Consider the following 19,592-nt stretch of genomic DNA (forward strand, 5'->3'; position numbering starts at 1 on the left):
TGACACTCTCGTCGTGGTATAGTTATGGGTGTGGGTGTCTTTACCTTAAAATATTACTTACCTAACCCTACAGTTTTATTAGTTCTTCTCTGTAGATGTAGATGTCACTATAGTTCGTTTCACATAAGAAGTCCCCCCCTAAATTTTATCCACACCGTGAGATGGCGCTAGATGTATGGTACTGAAATAAAATCATACAACCTCATGAAATAAATCTAGTCGTTCCGTAGTTTCTTTCTTACGACTGCATCCTTGGTAGGTTATTACTAAAATAAGCGTTTAAAATATACGTATAATAAGTAGTAACTACATACTTACTTATTTTTTTTAAAAAAAGGTACACCTACACAATTCTACAGCCTGCTGCATATACTGCATAGCAGCATAGTCCATAAAGTTAATATTAGTTTAATTTTATTTACTTCTATGGAATTTCCTTTTTATGTTGTAAGTCCCTTTTATCTGAAGTACGTTCAAGTTTCTTCACTCCAGACTGTACCTACTTACTTATCTGATGGTAGTGAAATGGTTTTATATTGCTATTCCACAAAGAAAATTAAACAGGCATAGGTAAATAGGTACCTACCATAGAACAGAATCATCCTTGCTTTGCAGAATCTCTGACATTTTAAAATAAAAATTAAACAAAATATAAATTTAATTTCAGTTCATTTATTTATGAAATATCATAAAAATAGCATGTTGTCCATTTTATGCATTAAATTCAGTGACATTGAGTTTAAATACTGGAAGACATGGAGATCAAACAATGGCACTTAACAATTTATAGGATGTAAGTACATACGTAGGTATAACTTAAATTTACTAATCAAAACTTAATTTACGTAAAGGCACATGTCGAATAGTTAATAATTAGTAAATGTTAAACAATCAATAAAAACTATAACATTATAATATAAATTAGGACTAATTAAAGCTTTTTCATGGAAGAGACTTGATGTATATCACAAAAGCGGGTGACGAAATGGATGTCCATCTCACCATGGGCGCCACTTGGAAGCGTCGTCTTCCGAGCAATTGCCCTCCCTGAGGAACTCTTGCCGCATAGCCTCGTGCAGACGTTTCGCCTCCTCTTGCCTTTTGTTCTCCTGGTACTCAATCAGTTTCCTCTTCTTTTTGGGAGGAAGGTTGCTGTAGTCCATCGGCAGCTGCTCGGGAGGTGACGGTGGGGGGACCACTTTGTCCACAGGAACGATCTCCACAGGGCTGGTCCGAGGACGCTCAGCCACACAACGGTCTGGTGACACCTTCGCTGGTGACCTCACTTTTCGAAGATCCAAAGTATCACCATTACCGGGCAGGTTAAGTGCTGAATAGGGGTAAGGAAGCTCATTTCTGAACACTTCCTCCTTGTGAGTATACTTGCTCTCCGTCGACAAGTCTGCGGGAATGTTCGCTTCGTAGGGTCCATTGCCATCGTTCCCACGTTTGTCCATGATGTGCTGACGGATCTTCTTAAGTATCGCATCTTTAGCCTCTGCGGGAACTCTGTTGAAGTACGCTGCGTTCCTTTGCGCTTTGGTTGCGAAGTATTCTCCCGAGCCGTATTGTGGGACTTGTGGAGCTAGTTTGTCGACGGTGGTTAGCAACCCGGCAATGGGTGGCATCGACTTCGGTGGTGATCCGCTAGGAATGTTGGGTTTCACTGGAGGCCATTGCCGCGAACCTCCTTCTCCGGAGTAAGCGGAGTCTTCTGCGTCAGACGAGGATCTGTCGTGGTCACTGTAGTAATGCTGGCGGTCAGAGACTATAGATGACGGGGAGTGGGGTGGGGAGAAGTGTGGGCGTTCTGGAACTTGAATGGTGAGAGGCTGGACTGTTACTAGCCGTGACAGGTGACTTATCAGATTCTGGCTAACGTCCTCGTCTAAGTCCGGAACTGACATGATGAAGCGGCACGCCTCGGCGGCGCATTGTCCGAAGCCCGCCTGGAACTTCTTGGCTTCAACAACTGGATCTTTCGGACTGTGCAACTTGGTCAAGTGGTTAACAGTTAGCTCAAGGATGTCTGCCTTCTCCAGCTTGCTCAGGTTGTCGTCATCGATCTGGGGACAAAATAAAAGAGTTGAAACAATGTGGCGTCGCGGCTAGTCGGTTCTCACGGTCGGAGAGTGGGCATTATTATTATTGTAACTGTGCAACTAGTTTGGTGGGCGCTCCTGGTTCGTAATGGCTCAGGCAGTTTTATATTCCAGTTTCGCTCCGGGCACATGTATGATAAGTGCTCGTATAATAAACAGAAGGACGACCGGTCGACGATAAAAATAAATGGCGTGTGAACGGATGATTGATTACCCTTTGATGATGAGTAAAAGACGACACAGTAACAATTTTTATGACGGAACATTCCGGCGCTCATTACAAATTATAAGCCAGTTACTTTTATGCTCCCTTTTATAGTAAAGAGTGGGTAATAACGAGTATAAATGGAAGGTTATTAAAAGCGAAACTAGGTTTATCTGTGTATAAATAGATATATTATATATAAATAAACTGTATAAGAAAAACATGACTGTTTCTATCTCCGCATAATAACAAAAAATCCAACGCCAAAATTATCAGCAACAAATCAATAAACACCAATTTAAATATAGAATGTTTTTTTCTTTACCTCCAAAGCGCCAACCATGAGGTCCTTGAGCTCGTCGAGGCAGCGGTTGATGCGCGCGCGCCGCTTGCGCTCCAGCAGGGGTTTTGTGATCTTCTTGTACTTGGCCGTCTTCGACAGCGGGGCCGGGTCGAAAGACATCGCTTTTGTCTGCTAACAAAAGAGGAACGCGTTCAAAGGACGAAATTCCGGGAATAGAATCGGGAGCAGTGACAAAAAAATTCGGTTATAAAATGTGCTAACTTTAAAAGAATTTAAAAAAATCGAATTATGTTGTACACAATTATTAAAATGATGAAAATAAAAATAATAAAAGGAAAAAATATATAAAAAAGTTGAGATGTTGAAAAAGTTTTAAAACTCAGAACTTGCGCGTTGAACTTTAAAATATGGAACAACGAAAGCTACGGCTACGCAGGTAGCCGCCGCCGCCGCCGCGCCAAAGGTATCTAATGAATCTAATGATTATGCGATGTACCTAATTCAATAATTATGATTAATTGGTATGTAATAACGATTAATAATTTAAGTAGTTATCTAATAATATAAACAAATGGGCATTAATAACAGCTAGAAACAATCCAAAAAAATATATACCAACCTTAAAAACTAATCTCGGAAAAAACACTGGCACAAAACAAACAAACCAACGAAAAAAAAAACTAAACCAAAAATTACAGTTACACGAGCGTGCGTGCTCAACGACGTTCTTCGGCGCACTGCCTGAAAAAAGCCTCCGCCCGCGCCCCGGCCTCGCCCTCGCCCCGCGCCCTCCCCCCGCGCCCTTCGCCCTCCCGCGCCCTTCCTGCCCCCGTCCATTCATACATCGCCGCCACGTGTGGCCCACGAAGGCAATCTTCACAGCGGGCCGTCTCATGCTACTATTAATTTTGTTCGCCGTGAATAATTACGGTAACTCCGAGATAGGTTATTCCGAACTACTTAGGGATTAGCATAATCAGGTGGTTGGTTGATGGTGCGGTACTGAAATGCGGGTTAGTTGTGCTTAGTCGGAATTTCTAATAATTGGTCCTTGTTGGAAATGATTTTCAGCCTGAGAAAGTTTTAGCTCTATTAATATCTACTACCTATTCCCTAGATACTCATCATATCCTTATCCATAATTTTCAAAACTTAATAATTTTGAAACAGTCCTTAAGTCACAATTAAATTACCCATTAACAAATCAATAGGGGCAATTTCTTAATTTTGTTACGTATACCGCTATGTAAATATTCAATTCTTTTATTTTAACTCTGAACAATACGTTGTTTCAGGGTTACAGATTTTACAGCCTTAACGGAACTGCAATAACGTTTTACTTTTAAAGTTTGCCGGCAACACTAATCACACTGGCTGGTAATAATTACTGTCGGCGTCTCCTCTGAAAAGGAAACAAAAGGACATTTGAAAATGGAATGTGGTGATAAAAGGGCGCGCGAGCTATGTCTATTTTTTCTCTGCCAGGTAGAAATTGGCGCGAGCCTTTGCATTGAAGGATCCTCAGCAGAAGGATCACAGATTTTGGCGCCTTTTGTTATGAAAATTATTGTTTGAAGCGCTTTGTTAACGGTACAAGGGAAGATTATTGTGATCTTTGTTTATTACCACCAATAAGACTAGACTAATGTTTGACCGTGTTTGTGGCACAAATAAATGTTCTGTTATAATATAATATGTTTGCTTGTATTGTCTCTGTAATGGTACACTCTGCATAGCTAAGCCTGCTTAGTTTGCCAGTAAAGTAAATCCATACTACAGAGGAGCTTAAAAACTAGACTATAGTTCGCTGCCACTAACCCTATCTTCTCTTTTAGCAGCAACAGCAGCACAAAAAAATATTTCACCATCATCAACGTTTTTTTTTTTAACTCCCCTAAAGTAGTTTAAAATTTAAAGTACCTAATCTACTTACGGCACTAAGACCATTCAATCATCAAGACCATAACAAATATGGCGTCGTCGGTGCACACAACACGTCTCGGTGTGAGACCGCACCGGGTTCGATTCCCACGCGTGCCTCGCTCCGATAAACAAAAACACCCACACGATATTCGGCTGTCTTTTAATTGAAGCTAATTAAGCAATTATGCGGCGGAAAGATTTAGTTTTTGAAGGATTGGATAGAGCCAAAAATTTGCATACTTTACTATGGGAGTTATGGGATAGTGCAGAAAAATAATTTTGATATTTTTGATGAAATTTGGATTAGCATACTTTTATAGGCTAAGTAAGTACATTGTTTCTGAGATTACAAGGGGAAAAACTTTGCAGGCAAAGCAAAATTCGCAAAATATTTATAAATTTTAAGAAAAAAGCTAACTTGCAAATATTTAATCAGTCACTATAAGTATATTAAAAACAAAAAGTAGACTCTAATTCGTAACTTATCTTGGCCATTGTTCGTAAAGATTATGATGTTGAAGAAATAAGATATACTAAGGATAAGTAGGTACCTATTGCAATGCTTGTTTCAAATAACTAAAGGCTTGTGTCATTTTCGTTGCTCAATACTTCATTTTTAACATGATCGTGTGAGCTTAGATTCGTAGAAACTTTGCCATGTTACTTACGAATGAACTTAGGTGATTTTGCATGAATTTGTAAATTTCCTTCTTATAACCTCTAAAAGTCGGAGCAGGTTTGCTATCTGAGCACACGATTCACTAATCGCATTGAAAATTAATTGCTACCTTACATCAGTCGGCCCATCACTATCACCAATAAAATGTATGGCGTGTAAATGTATGGTTCACAAAACAAGTTTGTCGGCGCCCGCACTCGCCTATCACCGTCACCCGCCGGAAGCGTCAGCAAAACAACCGAACGTACAATATGCCTTCTGTGTTACACAATATATAATATTTATGTGTCATTTCAATAATAAGACGATTGATTGGCCGATACTTTGTACTTTTCTGATGTTATGTATATGTATATTGCATATGGCTGCTAGTGGTATATCAGACAAAGTTTTCAAAGAAAGTATTGATCAGTGAGTTCGTAGTGCATTTATGTGTGTGAAAGTAACTTTGAGTATTTAATTTAGAAGATCATGCTTTCTACACGATCTATATAAATACCCATTTGCGATAGGTATACAACAGACACAGACATTTATACTTACCCACGTAAAAAATACTTACACAGATATTTCAGTTAGAAATCTGAAGATATAATTATAAGAAGTATCTAGGTATGTAGGTAGTCAAAAACCTTAGTAGACGGCCTTTCAAATATTATTATAAGTAGATATAGGTACTTACTGGCGTAGTTGGTGAAATATGGCATCGCATTCGGAATAGAACAAGAATATTATTCTTAAAATTATTCAAAGCACGCGAGACTACAATTAGGGGAAAATTGCTAGGTAAAGGTCGAGATGGCTCATAACAATGCAGCTGAATTGATGTAAAGATTCAAATATGGAAAGTGTGCTTTACTTCCCGTAAAACAAATTTCCATTAAATTATAAGACAAAAATGTTTGTTATTTTATGCTGTCGCTACCGAGTACCGATAGTCCGTAATTCCGAAGCTATCTGTCAAAATTCGCCGCGGCCGGAAATCTGAGCGTGGGAACCCGCCTCGGCCCCTTTTCTCAATAAAATAAAGAAACGCTTTGTTTTATAGTGAAAACTCACTTTTCAAGACCAATATTGATCAGATTAATAAACCAGTAAGTAAGGTCTAGCTTATTTGTACTGGTTTAAGGTGGAAGCCCATTTTTGTTTTGAGTCAATATTGGTTTACGCAAAATGTTTTGCTGATTCGTGTTTTTCTAAGTTTTACTTAATGAAATCAAACATCCTGTTGCAAGCTGTTTTTAATTGAGTTAAACCTACAAAATACTGGTTTTACTACGAGTATGTGGGGTTTAATATTGGCTTTTTGACTTTTTGAATCAAGAGCTGCGTCCCTCGTACGTGCCTCGGGCTTTCCTATCATGAAAGAAAGAAAGAAAATAAATTTATTTCACACACAAACAGAATAATAATAATAATAATATGTGGGGACATCTCACACACGGCCATCCGACCCCAAGCTAGGCAGAGCCTGTGTTATGGGTATCGGACAGCTGATATATCTACACAAATACATAGATAGATAGATATTAAATATAAATATCAGAAACAAGACGACAATAAAATAAAACAAATAATAATAATAAAAATCTTAAATTAAAGCGAAATGAGCAAGGGTGTTGCTTCCCGGTGCTGAAACGGGTTCTAGCTCAGCTTGGTGCTATGGTAAGCCATAACGCTGGTTTTCAGCTAGAACCCTGGCTGAAGACACAGACTGACTTGACATAAAATATTATTGCGAAATTGCAAATATCCTTGCGAGCCAATGCTCGGTCTGTATGGAGGTGCCCTCATGCACTTTGGTTCGACGGGGCATGCCCACTACCCAGCTAGTGATATGTAATGTAAAGGTTATCATCAATCATGAATAAAATAAAAATACCCTCCCGTATGTCAATCAAGCCAACTTCGGCTAAGGACGACTTTAAAAGGAGAATGGGCAGTCTGAAGTGGTTATTATGTCTTTACATGAAATAATTATTAAGTTCTTCGAAAATGGGTCAATCAATGCAGAAATTGACTTTGCAACAGAGTATCTATCTATATAATATATGAAGAGGTAGTTATCACACTTTGATTTCACAAAATCGGGTAAAATGGTATGGGAGCTGGCAAAATATAAGTACCTACCTATTTTATTAAACGTATTAATTTATAACTGATAAAGTGAGTTGCCTATGCTATACTACTATAGACAAATCTAATTTAGTTTACGTCCGTAGGCAATTACGAGTGTGCCACAAAAGTCGTCGGACTTTCTTATTTATATTTATGGTTTAGTTTTAGTTTAATAAAGTTTTCGGGAAGTATCCTCAAAGCGGTGGCTTTTAATGACTGGCAGTATATCACGGCAGGTTTTTACAGCAAAATTACTGTGAGTTAAACCTTGTCGGCACGGCGCGGCGGCGGCGACGGGTGGCGTCTATTAAGAAATGTCTAAAACTACGGATGTCGATGTCGATGTCGTTTCGTCAGAACTAGTTAATGAAAAGATGCGTAATACTTAAAGTTTATAGTTCACACTTTTTACGAGTAATCTTGATTGGGTCCAGGGAGCAAAATGGTCACAATTATTATTGAGTATAGATTACGTCGCGTCACTCACAGACTTTAAAGACGGGTGGATGAGAACTGTGTGGAGACTCTGGTGACTGAAGAAATCCTTGTACTTTTTTGTAGCTGATCTTCAGCTGCCTAAAAGAGCTACCACTTAAAATAAGCAATCCGTGGTATATGGGTGATTACGGCCGTTGGTTTACGTCTTTTCCGCTTCTTTGGAGAGGTAAAGTTTTCTATTGTTATTATTTATACATCAGAGGAGCAGGTTTTTGTAAAGTACTTAACTCAATAATATTCACAATCAAAGCAATATAAGTATATTATGAATAATTGATCGAAGATAATTTCCACTGATATCAATATTTTCACGTTGAAAAACAATATAAAAGAAGATCGCACCCGCATCTTAGATTTCTCTAAATCACTAACGTAGCAAGTCGATTGCAGAAGCGCCAAGTTGACTTATATCCGCTCGAGTCGTCTGTTCCAGTGAACTTGGTCGGGTAATACAGTAGGAGCCGGCAGACCGGCATGCAAATGGCAACATCTCACCAGTCCACTTATGCAGCTCGAGGTATCTTAGCTCTCTGTGTTATGGGCGGTTGTGGCTCGAAGATGTTGGGATTAAAGTTGGTGTGTTGTAATTCTCAGTGGGCCGATCGTTGACTGTCCGAGACCGTGGGAATAGTATAGCCTGTGGCGAACCACCGGCAGAGACCCACTCGAAACTTTTATAAGTATTTGCTTTTATTTCTCACTGTTGTAGGTTCATTTATGTGGAGCTTTTACCGATACCACTCACGAAATATAGCGGCGATTCAAAGTTTAAAGAAACTTTATATAACTTTTATATGTTATAGTTAAGCTTTTGTGCGCAAGTTTTGCATTTATGTAACATACTTGTTGCATTGTAGCTAATAATACTTCGATTGAAGTCACTTCTCAACATCTACATCATCATACATTTTTAAGGCAACTCTTTGGCTTTGACCTGCATTTAGAATCGGCCTTACATAATTATGTTTATATTTAAAGTTATTCATGTAAAATAATATAGGTATCAGCTATAGCGATTATAATCAGTCTTATCAAATTAAAAAAGATGGAAAATCCCCTCATTCGTGATAAACCCAAATTAATTGTTCCGTTCGTATCAGCTTTCTTCCTTATATTAATAAGTATATTATCTAACCAGTACTTAGGTATATACCCAAATAATTCATGACTTGCATAATCGTTAATATGTCTAAGTGAATCAATAGGATTCTTTTATCTTTTGTCCATTACGTTTATCAATAGGATATCTAGTAATTTGTTTTGAAGACAAAACTTAATCTGGTTGCCCGAAATAGTATATTTTTATGAAACACCTTGGCGATAATAATAACTGATAGTTGAGAACGTGGCACGGCACACGTGTAGATAAAGTCTTGGTAAGTAGCTACACACTAACTAAAGAAACTTTCCACACAATGTACTGTTTTTTTTGTTGTTAAATTACCATCATCACATCATAAAACAGACATCGATACATACATTTCGTAAAGGAATATACTTAGTAATTTTATGTAAGTATGAAGAAACAATATATTACGAATTTTAATGGCTAATAGTTATGAATAAAATCATTGGAGTTGTGAAACAAGTGATTTTTTTTAACACACTTGCTGAAAGGCAGATGAAAGAAAATATGCTGAATGTTTTTCATAAGAACTTTGCTGGAGTCACCATTACATAATGAATAAGATGGTAGCTCAGTCGGGTAAGCGCCCTCTTCTCACACCAGAGATGTGGGTTCGAATGCCTGCGCTGGCATTTATACCGACACTAGCTGTTCCCGCGCGCTTCGCTTCGCCTTAAAAAGTTTTCCCGTGGGAATTCCGGGATAAAATGTAGCCTATGTTCTTTCCCAGGGTCTAGACCATATGTATACCAAATTTCATTCAAATCCGTTCAGTAGTTTTGGCGTGAAAGAGTAACAGACAGACAGACAGACAGACACAGTTACTTTCGCATTTATAATATTAGTTAGGATATAATGGTTTATGTGGCTGCAATCGGACTGTGCCATTGGTTTTGCAGTTCTATTGCAGCTGACTGTACTGTAAATGATATTTGCACTTGTTTTGCTGTTGAAATGCAGTCCGTATACAGGGTGTTGCAAAAAGGAAACCCAAACCCGAAACTTTTAACTTTTTTTTCGCGAATTTTGAAATTCTGATTTCAGTTTCGAACTTAGATATACCATGCTGCACATGTAGGTTTCGGCTTAGTATACCCTTTTTGCAACAACTGTATATATCAGGAGTATTTTATACTTTTCTTAAATTGCAAAGCTAACGGAACCTCTGAATGTGTCCCTGTGAGGTCGTGCGGGCAGCGCGTGAGCCGCCGCGCGCGCCCGCCGCGGCTGTTGGCACTAGTACCAACGTTATCAACTGCACGCGTTGCCAACCTGAAAGTAATTAACTTGTGCGGGGTGGAATGGAAGTGAAAGTTATTTTAAAGGATAAGAATGTGGAGGAGTGATGGTTATGGTAAATTTTTAATGAAAAGGGCCCACTACAGCTATTGTGTTGCTTTGATTGTTACAGTTTAATTTTTTTTAAAATAAAAAATACGAAACTATGTACCTAGGTAAAATTATGAATTAGGTAGGTATCTACTCTATTTACCAATTCATACTTGGTATATCTCTATTTCTATGCCTACTTTGCTCATAACATCGCGAGAAATTCACATAAAAATAAATCAGATAATTTATTACAGCAAGTAATGAATACCGATGCAAAGATATACCACCATTGTTTGTAATGTTATAAGCTTGTATAAGTTATTATCCATCCTATTCACATTTCAGTTCTTGCAGACTTAATTTTTATTTATTACTTATTGTTTTTGATGAAAATGTGAAAGACCTATGCAGGTCTGATAGACACCACTGGAGATAGTGACTTAGAGGAGACAATAACAATACAATAGCCGGTCATCACTATTAACTGTAAATTAGGAATAGGTATAGTTAGGGAAGCTCTGGATTAAGTTTCTTATATACGACCGATAAAAGCGCATTTAAATTGGAAGACTCGATGGCACAGACACTTGTCAAACTGCAAACACCTATTTTTTCAGTCAAAGGATATAAAACTATAAAAATACCTATAAGATAAAATTATTTATAGTGCTTGGTTTTATCGTTATAGCTTTATTAAGTTGTGATTTGATAGCCGTAGGTAATCGCAAGTCTAGACTTTTATACAAGCACTAATCGGTAACTAGAACTAATAGTTATTTTTATACTGACCATAAAATAACTGTAAATGTTTTGTACTGTGCTTTTGTTCAGTTTTAATCTTCTGAAAGCAATCTCTAATTTTAAAAGTGAAAAAAAAATAAGAAAACACTGTGAAGCCATTAAAACTTTCAAAAAAGTCTTCTGTAAAATCAGATACCGACTGATTTACCTGGAGACTGTAAATGCTGCATGGTATGATAGATCACTCGAGGCATCTATATAGTCCATTGAAAGTGTCTAAAGTTACATAAGGCTAAATCGGTAGGTACAGCACAGACGAACAAAAAGTTTTCCACTTTTACTTCCATTTGTCTTGTTACGTATTCAGTCTACCGCGATAAGACTGGCCACTTATTTTGAACTATTTAAACGTAAATAGGCCATAGCTATAAAAAGTTCACATTTTATTTTCCATATACATAGGTACTCAACAAAATTCCCGCCTTGATTGTATCATCATTTTAGTCTTATCACTCATCATCATCCAGTTAAACTGTTACAGGTAAGAGAGGTTAAGACATAACCTAACTTTCCCTCCGTCTTAAGTATAAGCTACTTAATTAAAACACTGAAGAAGCCTCTCAAGCCACGCTTTAACAAGAAACAATTAAAGACAATCACGAGCCATCATCTAAAAGCCTCAACGCTTCAGAAGCGTAATTTAATCGCCTTACTATCGCCCGTTCCCACAGTTACCAAAACTATACCGAATCAAAATAGCTCTCGGCATCGTTATAATACTACCAACTACCATAACTACCATTCTATATTCAAATTGTGGTAGTATTCTGTTCCCACGGCCGCGCACGCACGGACAGTAGAAACCAATTAGGGTATTACCGGACTAATTTCTTCAAGCGCGTGCGCCGGTGGCCCCACCTTGGTCTGGTGCTACCTCGGCACGATACGATCTTGGGCGGCTAAAAAGGTAATTATTGAGGAGTTGATTGCTCGGCAACTGCGGAGTTGGCAGCTTTGATGATGGGATGAGACTCCTGCGATTAACGCTTAGCCGTGTGTGGGAAAAAATTGGTAGTCGCAGCATTATTCATAATAGAATTTAGGTACTACTCTTTCGTACCAATCCAATATATCCACGTACAAAATGTAACGTAAGGCTCCTTTGGATGTAACAACAGATGGGTAGCTGATAGTGGTATATGTATAAAGAAAGAATGATGAGGACTGTGAGGAATATGGATCTAAGTATGTAGTATAGACTACATACTTAGACCCATATTTCTCACAGTCCATAGGGAGATACCCGTTATTAGCGATTGTAATATTTGTATTACTTTCCATGTATTCAAAATGTAAGTAATTCAATCATAGCCATTTCCCTAAAGCTACCTACAATGTTTAAAGGTGTTAGGTACTTAAGATCTCAAAGAGAATGACAGAAGCGGCATCTTAGTGCCCCCGTCACGCCCGGCGGAAAGCGTGAGAATAACATTTCGAAGACACGAAAAAAACGTTTGAATATTTCATGAACCCTTGATGCTTTTATATTAGTATCTTTTCACGTGATAATGATGAAAATTTATTATCACTTACGCCATTTAGAATGGTTATTGATGAGAAGGGAAGCCTGGGCTTTAGCTTAGGCGTTTTTTAATGCTAATTTTTAACGCTAATCTCTAGAGTTGATGATTATTTGACGATACGTCGAATCGCTTTCTCGGTGTTGTGTTTCTAATTCGATCATTTATTAGCTAAGCGCTCGTTTGGATGGTAATGTCGTTTTTAATGCATTAAATATTATTAATTTATTATAAATACATATTATTGGAGGCAAGGTAAGTTAGCAACAAAATAAAGGTTAGACTTCAGGAATCTACTTCACTCGGTGATTTTCAGGAGTATTTAAATTAAAACATAGTTGTAGTATAGAAACAATGTTTATTGCTTTTTTAGTTCTTATTGATTATTTTCCTACAGCTACACCTACAGCCTTGTCACTACTGGGCTAACTTGAGTATCACAGTCTTAACTTAGGTGCTACATACACTATGGTACTTTAAAAATCTAACAAGTAAATGCTCTGAAAGCGGATGCGGAAGACGTTCAAATTAGGAATACGAAAAAACAAATCTAAACCGTAAAACAAAGCCTTATTTATTAAATTAAAAAGAAAACACAACAACAATCAAAACGTGGTTCAAACTAGCCATGCATCGCTTTCAACACTGAGTTCTAGGAACGTGGGTACAAACAACAACAGTAATGATATCACACTAGGCCTGAGCCTGGCCGGAGCCGGGGCATCACCAGGGCCGCCACATGCAGTGGGCGGGGTCGGGCTCGGAGGCGGGGCTGTGCGGCGGCGAGGGCGGGGCGTACTGCCGCTTGCCCAGGCTCGTGGTCTCCAGCGCCTCCGCCGGCCTCTTCAGCGCCCGGGACTCTGCGGGCTGGTGCTGGAGGTGGGCGGGCGCGGGCACGGCGGGCAGCGGCGTGGGGCGCGCCACCCCGCCCGTCGGCGCGGGGCTCTCCAGCCGCTTGATGCAGTGGCTCAGGTGCTGCAGCAGCCGCGCCCCCGCCTGCGGGTCCACCGGCCCGGCGCGCTGCATCGCGTTCGCCGCCAGCGTAGCATTCGTTATGAACTGAGACACTTCCGTGGCACACTGCGTGAATCCGGCACGAAATCTTTCCGCGTAAGACATTTCATTTTTAAGCACTAATTGTCCTCGTCGCTTGAGGCTGTGGAGGTGGCGGACGGTCAGCTCGAGGATGTCTGCTTTTTCCAGTTTGGAGACGTTCTCTCCCTCCGCCTGGAGGGCGGTCACCATGAGGTCCTTGAGCTCGTCGAGGCAGCGGTTGATCCTGGCGCGGCGTTTCCTCTCCAGCATGGGCTTCATGACCTTGCGGTACTGGTAGGTCCTGGAGACGGGCTCCTCGTCGGGGTGCAGCGCGGAGGGATGCGCGGGGGGGTGGAAGGCGCCGTGCGGCGGCGACATGGCGCTCGCGGGGAGGATCATCGGGACTGGTTCACTGTGAGTGGTGCGTCGGGAGGTGCGCGCGCGACGGTGGTTGTTGAGCGAATGGCGCGCGCGCCGCCCACCGTACGCTTTTATGCGCCCTACGACGATTGTGGCAAAACGCCCGTGATAAAGCTAGGGGTGGCGCGCTGTGGGAAATTTATTTTTGTTTGGGGCGCTTCTTGGTGGCTCGGACAGGTAATTAGGAATTCCGTTACGTTGTAATGTAACAGTTTCTTACTTTTTATAGGAGTAAAAGGTATTTGTGTATCGCTATCAATTTAATAAAAAAATAATTGCGTATAAGTTTCCAACTAAGCAGAACTCAGTTATTCAGTATTTGAAATATAAGTACAAAGATTTGATTGTCTCGCAAATGTGTTGTTAAATAAAAATAGTACTTAATAATTTTTATCTGTCTTTATAAAGAAAATTTTCATATTTTTCTTCTCACATACTATAATTATTGCAACTACGTATGTGTTTTTATTACCTATTGCGTATATTTTAGCAATAAATTTCAGCACTTCAATCAATTCAATAAGACTCAAATATTAATTAAATCTCAGTCCATTACAAGCAGCTGTTCTAAGACGCACCCTGCTCACCTGGCCCTCGTTCCCACGGTGCCCCCGTGCAAGACGCACGCAAGATCATGCGCCTGCGCACGTCACCCCTCAAACAAACGCCATGACGTTCGGTGCCGCGCGAGTAAAATGCGACTCGTGGCGCTATTATATTATTACTGTCCCCCAACGAAGAAATATAAAGATAAATAAATAAGGAAGGAAGGATCTCACTCATTAGATCTTTTCGGTCGATTTTTTCCGTTACTAGTAAAGATTCGAGATTGAATGTAGATTTAGATATAAAATATAAATTAATAATTTCCCGGGAAGCGTGTGAGTGGCAACCCTAGCGGAGTCGGCGGGCGACACGCGTTATCGGCTCGGTTCACGCGTCTACAAAGACTCGCTGACACTCAGATTTTACTGCTTCAAGTCGTGTGCGATTTTATTAAGAACTAGGACATTTTCGAGATATGTACGTATTTTGTATAGGTGGTGCATTTCATAAGGTACCAAACCTATAATATGTGGTACTCTGCTGTAAAAATAATATTTTTTTCACAATTGTCCTTTAATTAAGATTGCATCATTTGCATCTATCGTGATAGCAGATTGTGATTTATTTGATATTTTAAACCTTCCACTTCAATTCGATGAACTTAGTTCTACTGCTCGTGAGAAAAATACCTATGCTCAATAAAATTCCTGCCGTTATTCTGTCTAATTAATGTAAACTATGACACTTCGCAATCTTAATTCGATTTCACTCATCGCAGTCATCGCGAACTCTCGCTAGCAGCAATCCAATAACTGCCACCACGTGTGAAAATATTCATCTAATTGGCGACTGCATCTGAGACATTAGTCAAAACATCGTCGGTATCACCTTGCAGAGGTGTCGGCCGTTCCCAGCGGTGCCGCTAGTCGGCACACTGCTATTGTGTACTGGAAACCGCCGTGGCTACTTACTCCAATTCTGTCGAGGGCCACGCGACGGCACAACGACGTAAGCACCACCACGCGGCGCTAATAAAACCAGAAGAGACACTATAGAATGAACGAACGAGAGCTGTCATGCAATCCATACGCTTAACACAACAAGGTAGAGTCGTGGTTAACGCAGCGATTCGGAGCTTAGTAAAACCGCGAACCACGTCTCTATCTCGTTGCGTTAAGCGTACCGATTGCGCGACACCTCTCCTTCGTTCGTTTCTAGATTTTGTAACGACCCCTCAGTCACCAGCCACTTGCGACCTTATGGTCTTAAGGCCAAGAATTCACTTGAGACTGGAACGTCGTAAGTCGCGGTTATCGCTTGGTTGAACAGACGTTTTGGCCCGCGACCGGCGCTCGTGGGAAAGCCTGCGGCGCGAGCGTTCCCACACACTTCGCTGGCACAAGCCAAGCGATAAATTATCATAATTCCATTGTGACTGAGACGGTACTAAGAAATTTTATACTTCATCAATCGTCGTGTTGAATATATTAGCGCGTACGGATTTGTTGGGTTGCTGACGTCGTATGCGGCCGATGGTCGCGTCTTGGCCGATTCGATCGGGTCCTTATTTATTGAATCACGTATCGGTTTTATGACAATGAGAGAATTCCTAGACGGTGATCGGACTCGGCGAAGGAAGTAGGTGTGAGGTACCCACATTTGTAAGCATCTTTCATTAATGAATTGATTTTCAGTGTTAACTGTTTTGCTGATGATTGTGAGTGTTTATTTATTTAATCCGCTAATTAACAGTAAGTACAATATACTGCAATGCATGATTAAAATTAAATTGTATATTTTTTGACTAACAGAGTAATATGTTTGTCTTGAAATTCCCGGGGAAAATAGCTTTCTTGGATCTAAAATGCGATGAATTATGAAGAATTCCATCTTAAGCCAAGCACTGAAGATATATTTATCTTATAATGAAGGCGAGGGATCCTTTAAGGTGTTGATATATGCATAATTTTAAAAGAAGAATTTTATTTGTAACGATAGGCACAGTTTTTACCTTGGAATCCTTTATTTAATCCCTCAGGCTATGAGTACCCTCGCTACACCAAACCCCGCCTCATAGACTAAATAAGCACATATTTTAAAGCTTAAAGTATTTAAAATAAGCGGCTTTCATCCCCCGGGTAACAATGTACCATGTACATAGTTTTGGATAACTATAACTTCTACCTGATTTATCTTTATTAGGTACATAACTTACATACATACCTATATATTACATACATACATATATAACTGTATATTGGTATGAATAATATGCGGCGTAACTGAAAGATTTAACGATATTTGTATTCCTTAAAAATACTTGCCTACCATTCCTTCAATTTAGCTTTCAAATATTTACTTAAAGATAGTTTTAGGAGTAACGAACTGTAATGCAATGCTGTAACACTTTTTGTTGACACTGTACCGATATTAAATCGATAAAAATATTAAAAATCAATAAACTCTGTTACTTTAAAATATTTACTGTGACTGTGCACTTGATATCGAAAATACATTTTATCTGATACTATCGCACACTGTAGGTATTTTGAAATACAGGTGTGTCTGAGTCAGTTACTAGTGATAAGAATAAAAAATACTTTAAATATACATATTATGAGTACTAAATATGTTGTGGTATGTTCCTTGACTTATTTAAACAACAAAGATAGAGTAGGTATGATACCATTTGGTCTCCTAAGACGACCTTTGCATAAACCAACTTATATGTATTTATTTAAATAAACAAGTACATACATATAAATTGAGCTGAATTCAAGAAGTAATCTACAGACTATTGAAAAGTGGTATAGTAAGCCGAAAGAGCGTGACATTTAGGTGGTCATTCGATGCACGAGTGGATGAATATCAAACTGCCATATGTCCACCTACCCGAAATACATATCAAACTGCTATAAGTCCAAACTGTTTATTAACTTTTACGCCTTTCTGCGAGTGTTATAATGGATTTGTTTATTAAAATACATTCTTAAGGTCACAAGTCAACTGATTAAATCACGGGGCAAGTTCTATGACCATTAAATAATAGAGAAAACTAAAACCTCCATTTCCCAAATTTTGCGTGGACGTGACATATGGCAGTTTGATATTCATCCACTCTTATATTCTACTACTTTTGGAAATAGATGAAAAATACAACACTACCTACATACTAAAAAGTCACGTGAACAACAAAATTCTTTAGATATTTTTTTGCCAATTTTCCAATCTTCAGCTGGCTTAGAGGTATTATGAAAAAAAACATGTCTCTGTTTGATCATAATAAAGTATTGAGTTTTATTCTCTTACATAATAAAATACAATCTATTCCTGTGTTGATTTCAATTAGATTGCGGCTGCTCGAATTGTGGGATCGACATCATTATATAGCATATACCATGGAAGTAGAAAAAAAGACCGAATGGCGAAGTGGTTAGTGACCCTGACTACTGAGCCGATGGTCCCGGGTTCGATTCCCGGCTGGGGCAGATATTCGTTTAAACACAGATATTTGTTCTCGGGTCTTGGATGTGCCCGTAAAATGGCAATAGGCCCGCCCCCTATTACATTGGGAGTATTGGGACCAACATAACACTCTGGCGAAAAGTGGGTGCAGCAATGCACCTCTGCCTACCCCGCAAGGAAGTACATTAGTACAAGGCGTAAGTGTGTGTTTTTTTTTAGAAAAAAAGAAGGAAGGAATCTCGCTAACTAAAAAGTGAGGCACCCAAAGTAAGTCAGTTTCATTGTTACGACGAGCCCGACACACACACATTCACACTCAAAGTAAGTCAGTTTGCCGCCGCGCGCCAATCACGTCGCACCTACGCACCCACACATTCTCATGTCGCCTTTCTTCTTCTCTTTTTCTACTTCCATGGCCTAGGTATACCTCTACCTATATCCATTTAACATCATTATTCAGTTAGCTATGCGCGACCGCCCCGCCTGTTTGATTTCTCAAAGTTATGCAAACATACATCGATCGGACAGCCTCTTTATAAAAATATTTACCAAAGAATATTCGATAAGAAGGCACGCTTTTTCCGAATTTGCAAACATTCGAATATTTTAAGAATTTATTTATAATACGAACATAGATGTTTTTAACGCACAAGTGGGAAGAGAAGCAGCTTTCATGCCTACTATTGGAAAACACAGCAAGCATGCCACAACAAACGACAATGGTCTGAGACTGATATCATTTGCAACAGCAAGGGCGCTAGTAATCAAGAGCACAATGTTCCCTCATAAAGATATCCACAAAGGTACCTGGAAGTCACCTGATGGAAAAACAGTGAACCAGATCGATCATGCCGTGATAGATGACAGACACAAAAGCACCATACAGGATGTGCGTTCGTACAGAGGGCCTGACTGTGACAGCGATCACTATCTGCTTGGTATCCAACTCAGGGCAAGGATCACGGTAAAAAGAAGGAATAACACCAGAAAAGAGGAGCCGATTAACTTAGACAACCTAAGAGACCCAGATATAAGAGAAAAGTTTCGATTAGAGTTGAATAACAGGTTTAACCAGCTCACGGTTGACGCGGATATTGACAATCACTGGGATAGTGTGAAACACACAGTAAAAACAGCTGTTAAAGTACTGGGAAGAAAAAGAAACACCAAAAGAAGAAAGTGGTGGAATCAGGACTGCGAAGAGATTGTCAAGGAAAGGCGGAAATGTAAAATCCAGGCTGAGAATAACGAGGAATGGGTTGCCAAATATAAGAAGGTCCAAACGGAAGCTAGAACGATCATTAAGCGAGCCAAAAGACAGCATCTGGACAACATCGTAAGAGGGATGGAGACACTCCTCAGAGCTAACGAGTCACGGAAATTCTATAAGGAAGTAAGCTCCTGCAAGAAAGGCTACCAACCCACGGCTCAGCTCCTTGAAGACGATGATGGAAACCTGATATCGGACAGAGACACTATCATGACCTGCTGGCGCGACTATTTCCAGCAACTGCTCAA

General features: G+C 39.6%; 2 protein-coding genes across 3 annotated transcripts; both read right to left on the minus strand.

Moving 5' to 3' along the window:
* Positions 1-652: 652 nt before the first annotated feature.
* LOC105398351 lies at positions 653-3,384 on the minus strand. Of its 2 annotated transcripts, none has more exons than XM_011570427.3 (3): positions 3,231-3,384; positions 2,633-2,782; positions 653-2,066 (listed from the first exon to the last, which is right to left on the minus strand). In XM_011570427.3, exons 2-3 carry the CDS (start codon positions 2,768-2,770, stop codon positions 999-1,001), a joined length of 1,206 nt encoding a protein of 401 aa, XP_011568729.2. In that variant the 5' UTR covers positions 2,771-2,782; positions 3,231-3,384; the 3' UTR covers positions 653-998. The 2 variants fall into 2 exon arrangements, with proteins under 2 accessions (XP_011568729.2, XP_011568727.2); XM_011570425.3 differs by having other exon boundaries at positions 2,633-2,779; positions 3,231-3,379.
* A 9,564-nt stretch (positions 3,385-12,948) lies between these two features.
* LOC119693494 (enhancer of split mbeta protein) lies at positions 12,949-14,123 on the minus strand. The gene has a single exon (XM_038117169.2). The coding sequence runs from the start codon at positions 14,040-14,042 to the stop codon at positions 13,332-13,334; it is 711 nt and encodes a 236-aa protein (XP_037973097.2). The 5' UTR covers positions 14,043-14,123; the 3' UTR covers positions 12,949-13,331.
* Between the last annotated feature and the right edge of the window lie 5,469 nt (positions 14,124-19,592).

Source organism: Plutella xylostella, chromosome 3 (genome assembly GCF_932276165.1).
Source record: "Plutella xylostella chromosome 3, ilPluXylo3.1, whole genome shotgun sequence".
NCBI lineage: Eukaryota > Metazoa > Arthropoda > Insecta > Lepidoptera > Plutellidae > Plutella > Plutella xylostella.

Bases quoted from the DNA above. Each gene is read 5' to 3' on its own strand.
- LOC105398351 (XM_011570427.3), bottom strand. From the start codon at position 2,770: ATGTCTTTCGACCCGGCCCCGCTGTCGAAGACGGCCAAGTACAAGAAG. The intron at 2,067-2,632 runs GTAAAGAAAAAA...TTTTGTCCCCAG, and splicing joins TCATGGTTGGCGCTTTGGAG to ATCGATGACGACAACCTGAG.
- LOC119693494 (XM_038117169.2), bottom strand. From the start codon at position 14,042: ATGATCCTCCCCGCGAGCGCCATGTCGCCGCCGCACGGCGCCTTCCAC.